The 10,267-nt window shown below is 45.5% G+C and overlaps 1 protein-coding gene across 5 annotated transcripts in view; it reads right to left on the bottom strand.

The window, feature by feature from the left end:
- LOC100745559 (Down syndrome cell adhesion molecule-like protein Dscam2) overlaps positions 1–10,267 on the bottom strand; it is a 126,941-nt gene that overhangs the window by 58,013 nt on the left and 58,661 nt on the right. For all 5 annotated transcript variants that reach the window (XM_033324514.1, XM_033324513.1, XM_033324516.1 and 2 more), the window contains exons 4-5: positions 6,413–6,733; positions 4,440–4,601 (exon numbers count right to left, since the gene is read on the bottom strand). In XM_033324514.1, the coding sequence (XP_033180405.1) occupies positions 4,440–4,601; positions 6,413–6,733 (483 nt within the window). The remainder of the gene's footprint in view (positions 1–4,439; positions 4,602–6,412; positions 6,734–10,267) is intronic.

Consider the following 10,267-nt stretch of genomic DNA (forward strand, 5'->3'; position numbering starts at 1 on the left):
CTCTCGATCTTTCGTTCGAAATGCTTCCAAGCGGACCAACAGTTTCGTTGATTAAAACTGGAGCACCGCTCGGTAAAAATACAAGGATGTCATCGTGAAATAGTTGAAATCGGTCGGTTGATCTTCGCTTTTGTGTCCCGTTCGCTTGGAAAACGATTTCAACCGCTTCTGATTTGTTAAAAGCCTTTCCCTGGAACTTTCGTCGAGCGTGGGCGGCGGGTGCGCGTGATTTTCGAGACTGTCGTGGATATTCTTATTCGCCGAAGAGGATCGTAAAACACGGGACGACCGACGCTGTTGAAAACTGTTTGGGAAAGTTTCTCGTTCTTGCAAGAGCGATAAATCGATATCTCTTAGGCGGTGTTCGTTTTTCACACGGCTTTTTGCGCGTCCGTGTTATTCCTCGACGATCCTGGCAAACTTTCCCCGGAAACCCGACTCCCTGGAAAAACTTTCGTTTTAAGCTGTCCGAGCTGCAAACTGTCATCGCCTATTTACCGGTTCCGATCCTTACCAGGATCCATGAAAAATTTCCGCCCAAGTCGCAGAGTGAACGCGAAAACCAAAAAATGTGAAGCTAATAGCAAAGTCTGAAGTTTTGCTTTCAGGCTGTTCGTAACCATTGCGCGTCTAACGCTTATGAAATCAATGGATCTCGCGATCGGTAGCGTCATCGTGGTGGCCTCGATTAAAAATTCATTGCAACGTATTAAACCGAACGTGAAGTGTCAAGCCCGGATTTGCTCGTCGTTCGGTAGACGAACAGCTTACTAACGAGTAACTTTCGGTTTGTCTAGTCGGCGAGTCTCTGAACTGGTGAGTGCTGTGAATGAAAACAGCCCGGAGCTGTTATCACTGCGATATCGTTCCGGCGTCGTTCCAGGCTCGCACGCCGCGTACAAACACCGAGCACCATGAACTGTTTTCCCTTCGATTTACACGCCGTAAAATCCCGATCGAATAACAAAAATTTTTCTTCGTTAAATCACGCGTCGAAAGGTGTAAAAATTCGTAACAAAGAAAAAGAATAAGATCGCGTTTATCCTTTTACAAGTTTTCGCGTAGTCAGACAGGCGAAAAGAATAAATTCGTTGAATCCCTTTTCACGCATTCTGATGTCACCTAATGCGACGTTCTATCTTGATAATTAGCTGGATGTAAACGTTTTTTGCGTTCAAATCCACTTAAATCGAGAGACTCTTCGAATGCATGGACCATGAAACATCCATCGAACAGATCTACAATGGAAAGAGAGTAAACGAAGGGGAAATTAAGGCGAAGAAAGAAAGAAACGAAAGAAAAGAAAAGGAGAGAAAGAAAGACGACATCGGGTTCGGAATCGACAGTGGAAATCCATGGTTGGACGACGGAAGGACTCGGACAGGATACTGCAAAGCAGAAGATAGTTCGGGGTTCTCGGGGCACAGAGGGACGATCAGCCCGGAGCGAATTTGCATTGTGGCCGAACGCTTCGTGTTTGAGCTGCGATGCACAGTTCTCGACTGCCCCGATATTCACTGCACTCTAATTCCCGAGGAGAACCGTCGATACTCTTATTCGTGTTATGTTCCACGTTTTACATTAAATTATCGAACGGAACGTAATCGATAAGAATTGAATCGGTCTTTCGACAGTCACGAACGACGTTCGAAATGAATGCATTTCGATGCAAGCATCGAACGAAGCGGAAACGAGGATCGCGAAGAAATTGCTGGCAACTTTTGTTCTACTTGGCGTCTACTTCGTGAAATGGATATCGGGTGGCAATCTTATCACGACTTTCTGCTCGATATCGCCAACGAATTATTAAAGTCGCTCGTCTTGCAACTCGAACCGTATCGATATTCTCCGAGTTTCAGTCTTGGTTACCGAGTTATCAGCGACAACACAATTTTTTCTTGATCTTCATTCGTTGGACTTTTACTTTGTAATCCAAGCGACGATCCAAGTTTTCCAACGCTGATAATAATGTCAATAAAAAGAACTTACAGGGACAGGAAGAATCGATTACAGAAGCTTTGAACCGAGATTCGAGAGCGGATCGTTCGCTTTGTAGAACCGAACTATTCTATTATAATCGAGCTAGCTCCTCATCAAGCTCTTCCTTCTGTAGGAAATTGCTGTCGGACAAGGAGCTCGAGTGAGTATCAGAGATACGAATAAGACTGCACCGTCTCCGTACATCTGTATTTCCAACTAATTTTATCGTGACACCGATCTCTAACTACAAAACTCTCCCTCCACTCAGCTCTTTGCATCATATTCCCCAACTTCTACCGAAATTACTGCCCCTATTACTCTTGAAACTCGAGTCGCGAATAACTTCTACCTGGATTCTCAAAATCCATTCAAAATCTAACCAGCTATTCTCCAACGCTTCTTCAAACACTATGCCGGTCAAAGTGACGGGAAACGTTCCTCTCGTTACCACAGCTTCTTTAACAAATTATTCACCGTAATTGGCCATCTAAAGCGAGTCTAACTGCAGAGGTGCTGGACAGTGTCCAAAACTTCTCCGTTGACGTGTCTCTGACGTCGGACAAGCGGAGGGCAAACGTTAGGGTTAGATCAAACAGCGAGGAGAGAGCACGACGCGAAGGCAACAGGCGAAGTCTCGATCGTGCTCGGCCAGGAAAATCCAATCTTGCGATGGAAGAGGAAATGGAAGAAGAGCACGAGACGACGAGGGTGGCGGGAGCGGTCCCGTTTGAATGGAAAACGAATCACTCGGAAAAGTTTTTAGTCGCGTGCAGATCAGTCCGTCGACGTGAGAAAGTTCCCGTTTATTCGGTATAATCCGTTCGAGAGGGAACGTCGGGAACGCAGAAGCGAGTAACCATGATTGAGTTTTTAGTGGAACGTTCAAAAACAGGTTCCAGGAAAACAGGATGAGAAACGAGGGGTAGAAGAAGCCTAAAAAATGAAGTGGTAGAAGGGAGAACACGCAGTTCTACCAAGTGCACGCGTGTTTCTCGACACCAAAGCATCGAATACGATCTAAACAGTGCGCTCGACGAGAAAACTTTCGGCGAAAATCGCGAGCCGAACTGGCAAGTTGCTTTGTCGGCACAATGTGAGCATTATGATGGCGCGCTGGGAGGAAAGAAGTTAGAAAAGTTTGACAGAACGGCGAAGAGGGGATAGAAAGCGGAAATCTTCGTGACACGAGGAGAAGGTGTTGGAGAGACGCGATGAAATAAAAGTCGTAAAATTTAACGGGCATTGCATTCAATCAACGTTCGTTTGTGATCAAACGAACAGCTTCTTCTTTCGTTGGCTGAACTTCTCCTTGCCTCGTTTGCCGCGCGCGTAATTTCCCCGTCTTGGTCTCGTCCGAGAGCTTTCCAACCGTCGGGGAAATGTAACGCCGAGTTATAGAGAATTCGTCTCGATTAACAATTTCGGAAAAATAAAAGAGAACGCTGTTGGCGTCGTCGTGAGCTTTGCATCGTCGTTTCTAACACTGCTGCTGATTGGCAACGTTCTCATAAACTCTTGCACATGTGCTCGACGAGACCCCCCTTTTCCCATATGTAGTACCACAATTCACGTGGGCTTATGGCGTGCAAGAGTGGGCGGCCACGTTAATGTGTATACGTGGATACTCGAATAGTCCCCTCAGACTCTAATTAACTCGGATATTGACCAGAGCAGCTTATATCAGCGTGTGTGCGCGCCGTAACGTGGGCTTTTTTGCTTTGCGCGCGTTCGGCCGCGGTACACAAACGAGGGGAAAAACCGGGCAAAAAAGTGGCTCCAATTTATCAGACTCCTACGCTTTTATCGGTACGCCATTTCTACGTGCCTCTTCAGCAACGGGGAATGTAAATGTCAAAAACTTCGCAATCACGTGCACCGAGACGTGACATCGGTACACGATACGACAAGGGCTCTTTTCGAATGCGTAACGAGAATGCGTACCAAATCGCGTTTTTCGTTCGAGAAATATCCAACCTTTTGTTCCTGGCATGCACGTTCTCTCGATATCGACGATGCGCGAGTTAGTTCGTTGAACGATCTCAATGGACGGCGAACATCGTTCGCTCTAACGAATCGAATTCGACCAATCCTAAAATCGAAACGATTAAAAAAGGAAAAAACAGAAAGCAAAACTGTTGCGTGTATGGTAAAAGATTGTCTGAAAACGTACGCTGTAATTATATTAACGAAATGGTAAATTTTGTAAATTAGTGTTTCTGAGAAATGAAACGCTAGTCGCCTATTTTGATGCTAAAATAAAATAACAATTTTTCAGAAAGGGTAATGGAACAGTTAGCTGGATTTCTGAACGGCTGAAATCACGATGAACGATAGTTTAGTCGAGGGAGATCCGTGTTTGGAAACATCACGAGTAAGCTAGTAAGTTTAAGATACTCGAGACACGTCCGACACGTTTCAGCCTTATCGAACTCAGCTCAATTTATCGCAATATCACTCACCGCTTTTCGGCGTAGGGAAGATGTTATAGGCTGAATCTCGAACCCAGGACGTGACTGCCACGTACTCCTTAACGAACGTCGGTATGTCACACCTGAGCACACCGGTATTTCCAGGAAGGACGTAAACATCTCGCACTTGGACTTCGTACTTTTGACGTACCACTGAAAGAAAGAGCGTCGATATCAGTTTTCCATCGTCAGTCACGTTTGTTCCGTGAAATAAAGTTACTTCTATGGAACGGAGGAAGGAACAAGAGGACGAGTTTACGTAATCACGGAGACAATGTCGAAATTCCAAGGAAAATCGAGCTAGGCAAATTTCCGAGAATTTACTCGATCTTCGTTCGACTTTATCTCTAGTTATACCGCGACAATTATCGTCAGGGTTGTTTTAACCTCAGCAATTCTATTCAGACATCGATATTCACGAAAGCGAATCTCGAGAGCTCAACAGCTTATGGCTAGATATTCCAGACCGTAACGACCCGTCTCTCGTCGTTAACTCCAATAATAATATAAGGCACTACGCATTTTCTATTACAGATTCGTTATTCTACTCGCCAACAACGTCGCTTTTCAACCTGTCTACGACCCGTGCATTCGGTAATTAGTGGCTCCTTCTCGTGTTTTCAATCCAGTTCTCCAGTTATCGCGCACAATCCACCCCTTCTATTCTACGTAACGCAACTCGGCGATTCTTTCCAGAAATTTTCGTTGATTCACGAGCCGTTAAGCGCGATAAGTGATTCTTGCCAGGGCTTGGACGCGATTGTTATTCCCAGCAAAAAACCAACGAAAATCTTTCGTTCGTCTTTTGTGCTCGCCAGGGATTGCGTTGTTTCGTCGGTTTCCCCGTCTTTCGCGCACACACGCAAACATGAAACACGGTAGCGCGTACACCGACAAAACGCTCGTCTGTTTCCGGTGGTCGCTAGAAAAACGCGAGTGAAAGCTTGGCAGCGTGCGAGAGGTAAAGCTGGATCTTGATCTTGGCAGTGAGTGTCGCTTGTTAGCCATAAGCGACCACGGATTCCATGCAGTGCATCCGCGAGCTGGAGGATGAAGCAGCGAAGCAACGATAAATGTAGTTGGCGCGGCTCTCTCAAGCCGCGATCATTCTCCCACTTTTACCCGCGGCTCGTGGTTTAGAACGTCATCCTGTAGAACGACCGATTACGTTTACAAGCGGCGAGAAAAATAGCGGACTACCGGAGACATCGCGGTATCCGATAACGAAAAATCTCGCAGCGCGCCTAGCGAAAAGCGTCACGAAAGTGTTAGGCGAAATGTAAAAAAGAAAGAGAAATACCAAATCGCGAAGTCGAGGCATTAAATGCCCGCCACCCGATACCAACGGAACGTGATGTTAAGTTAGCAGATGGAGAGCGCGGACGTTGCTACAGCTACGCCGTGTTCATGGCGTAATTGCGAGCCACGACACTCCGGGAACGTTCCCCGGCAATTTTTTGCCAGATTACTGCTGTCGCGTGTTCCGGTTCAGCGTCCGAGAAGCACTCTTTGTCCGAACGATTCTGTACACTTCTTTGCAAGGAGTTCTCCACTTGCCGCGAGATATCGCGAAATATAGCGCTCTCGTTATCGTTGCGCGACTGGCTATTTTAAAGATACACAAGATGCACGAAATTGCTATGGGACGGAAAAGAAATAACAGGAAAGAAAACAGAGTGGATGATACATTGGGAGAAAATTATCGAGCAATTTTTTAAGAACCATGCAGATGAAAGTGACAGATTAAGGTAGAAGAGAATAGGGAGGGAATTTCTATGGAAGGGAAAGGAAATAATAAAAAGGAATGGAGAATCAATAACACATTGTGATAAAACCATCTGGCAATTTTGCGAGAACGATGTAGATGAAAGTGAAAGATGATGGAGAATGGAAAGGAAAAAGTCTAGCTTCCGGACCGGAAGGGGAAAGCAATCGGTTGGAAGCGAAGAAATAAAGGTACTCACCGGCCTTTACCGTGATTTCACGGCCCAACACCCTGCCGACGCTGTTCGAGGCTTGACATCTGTAGACAGCCGCGTGGACGTCGTGTCGGTAGGTCTCCGCACTGAATGGCAAAAAATACATTGAACCATTCACCAGCATCTCACGGATGTGAGGTATAGGGAGGACCGGTGACTCGTCCCCCATAAGCCAATCAATCCTTGGCAAGGGACTGCCCTGGGCCGAACAATGGATCATAGCCCCGGTCTCGTTCGAGAATTCGACCGACGAGCGTGGCTCCGAGATCAACACTGGACCCTGACTGTCCAGCACCACACCCCGTCCTGTAACATGGATCGCGCGGCATGTTCCGTTTAGAAGGATCGACGTTCGGACACGCGGAAAATCGAGAAGGCTTTTGGGAAGACGTTAATGGAACTTGACCGAGATTGTAGCGTTAATTTCTGTGAAATTGTATTAGCTGGAAGGTCAGGTATGTGGTCGGTTTGCGAACGACATTTATGAGTAGATATCGATCGAAGTGTAACGTGAATAAGAACAATGAACTGTTGGCGTTGTCGAGTAAAGTGTAGAAACTTGCGTACGTATTCGCGTAATTACACGCAGGAAAGGTATTCTGGCCATTACGCAAGAAGGGGAAAACTTTTTATACGTCCTAGGGGAGATATCAGATTTAAACTCTCAAAAGCAGACACAACTCGGTACTGTGCTGAAAGTACGTATCTGCTTTGACACGATGAACTACCGTAATTAATTATTTACGGCGAAACTTTCATCTAGATACGAATGCAATGAAACAAAGAACACTATGATTTAGCGGTCTCGTTCCTCGTTTCGTATAATTTTACGACGAAGTGATATGGACAATCCATTTCGGAAATAGAAACAAGCCAATCGAAAGGTGATCAATCGTTAAACGCTCGAAACTAATCTCGGTAGCGACGTGTCTGGATAAAATACTGGAGAAGTACATTGGACGGAAAGGAGGATATTTTTCTCTAAACGAATAATTCATCCGAAGATGAATCGAATCAATAAGGATATTCGACCGGATAAAGAAACAATTGGTTTCCCAATATTCTCTTGGCCTCGTAGGTAAGATCGAACGAACGGTCGCTTTGCAACTTCTTCGATATTCCCTCCGCGCATCTGCGGTAAGCGGTTTATATTGCAAAATGCACACACTTATATAGCTATGTATGGACGCGTATATCCGGTAAACGCCGAGAAACTTCCGTTTTGTTACGAAGCATCGAAGGAGCAGCAGAGTAGCTGCACCAAGTATGCAGCAGTAACAGCGGGATCAATCATATTCGATCTCCGTCTTGTCAGTTATTACGGTCTGCGCGCGAAATCATTTGCATTCATCGTCGGGAATGCGGCGAGTTCATCGCTCAAGCGTGAAAAATATATAATAGGAAATATGTCCTAGCAATTTCAAAGATTTATACAGCGTTCAATTCGTTTTTTAAGCACGAAAACGTTTCAATCCTTTGAAACAAAATGCGATTGCTTTGTAGAAAATGTTACTCGAAACGTTATTCGATTTGTCGCGCGCGTTTCTCGTCGAGCGTTGAAAAGAAAAAAAATAATGAAACCACCGTCGGCATTCACTGTATTCAAATAATGATAACCGAACCAACTTCCCGCCGACGATAAAACGCTCACGTACGCTCATCCACATTCGCTGAATGGCGCGCGAAACGTCGCCTTTCTCCACACCGTGTTCCGATTGCAACATTTACCACTCTCCCACTCCCTCGGTTCGTATCATTTCCTCCCAGAGCGTTTCCTTTCCACAACCCCTGCCTCTCTATCAGCGGGTTTCTCCCCTATATCTGTTCTACCAGGCAAATCTGATAGAGTATCACTGACGTGGCTAATGTCCTCGAAATTTCACGACAATGTTTTTCAGCGATCGGATCGCGACCAAGCGCATAGACAATGCGTACATGAAAACCATACGAGGGAACCGATGTATTACGTAGGGGCGGCGATTTGATAAGCAGAATTTCGATAGCTACGTGAAACTATGAAACAGTTAAAGGTTCATCGCCACGAGTTCTATACACATCGCTACATCGCGCGCGCGTCCATCCAATTCGTGAAAGCGTATATGTGCCGTGAAGACGTTTATATTCGGCGCTTCCTGCCCTGTACGAGCGCGCGGTGCACCTGCGCCGCTGGTTTACAGCTATGCAACCCTGCCATCTAGCTCGCATTTATACATGAGCCAACTCGCTGCTTCCCATGGATGTGTATACATACTACATTCATCCTCACACGTATGGATATATAGTATATTCGGAGTACAGAGTGCACACGTATCGTGTGCATCGGTACATCTGCTGCTCCCAGGGGCGTTCTTCCTTTCAAGCAAGGGGCAAGTAAACTCGCTCGCGCGCTCGTCGAACGACAGCGATGGAAAATAAGGTTAAATTAATACGCGTATAAAGCAGTTTGTCGGTGACAGCGAAGGCAAAACGGTTATTAAGGGGAACTATGCCCGCTGTGAAGGAAAATTGTCCTCGTTCTTCTTGTTTACGAGCAAATTCGATAGAGATTCCGTCTAACTCGATAACCAGTAGCTTCCTCTGATTTCCTGTCCGCGCTTTATCATTACGAATCGTGGATGAAATAAAGACTCTTTGATACTACAGTCGCGTTTCACGCTTTTGGCCAGGATATCATTAGATATTTTTCGCCCTCGGAATATAAAACTTGGAAACTGTTCTGGTTTGTTTAACGCTCGTTACGCTAATTAATTGAGGCTTATTGGAACGATTCTTCTTTCCGACCGAGTAGTAGGATTACAGAAAGTCGTCATAACCGAGGAATCGTCATACCGCAGAAAGGAAGACGGTAGAACGAATGACCATTGATCGAAATTATTTGCGCATTCGACCGTATCCGCTTATTGTCGCAGCGTTTCAATCTCTCGATGCGAGACGAACAAAAGCAACGTGAACGTCGGATCCAATTAGCGATTGGAATCGCGTAATTCTACAAAGAGTTGATCAATTCAGTAACACCGCATTTCCATAAGTAACCCTGTTAACGCGTCTCCGTTACGCAATCTAACGATCTGTCTTTAGTCACCGTTCTACAAACCAGCATAAATAAACCAACGAAATAAAACAGAAACGTTGAATAAAAGATTGAAAATCTAAACACGCGAATCGAGAATATAAATACAACAAAATAAAAGAAACGAGGTTCGTTGCCGTATAAATTTCCGCGATTTTTCCCCATAAACTTCGTAATCACTCGTGAAGTTCGTCAGAATGTTCACTCGTGAAACACGCTTTTTTGTCAATTTTCCTAGCCATTTTCCTTCTTCATTTTATTTAGAAGCGTCACATATTTGCCCCCGGCATTCGTGACACGGTCACCGTCCACAGCTCGCCCATATTTGTAGCCGTCACTTGAAATCCCCTTGTGCAATTTTCAGTTAAACGCGTTCAATCTCGTTACGAGCGATGTACTCTCGAGCACGCGCGTACACGTGTTACGCGCAGTTACATGAGACGAACCGGAGAAAAACGTGACCCTATATTCGATGATATACCTCATTAAGGGGAATTGGTGCTCAAGTCCCCTATGTTGGGCTCACGTGCAGCACGAAACCAGGCATCGAATGTTAACGCGGTGTCCAAATAATCATAGGGTGGCAAACAGTGAAAACAGGAAGCGATAAATCGTACGCGCGTAATTCCGCGACATCGCGTTTTTATCTTTCCATGCGGACGCGTACAATGCGCGAACGCTCGGCTCTCATAGATGTTCTCATAGATGTAGCATCCTTTCTTCCATTCTTTCTTCTTCCCTCTCATTCCTTTTTTTTTTTTTTTTTTTTT

This window comes from Bombus impatiens, unplaced genomic scaffold (genome assembly GCF_000188095.3).
Source record: "Bombus impatiens unplaced genomic scaffold, BIMP_2.2 scf_3474, whole genome shotgun sequence".
Taxonomy (NCBI): domain Eukaryota; kingdom Metazoa; phylum Arthropoda; class Insecta; order Hymenoptera; family Apidae; genus Bombus; species Bombus impatiens.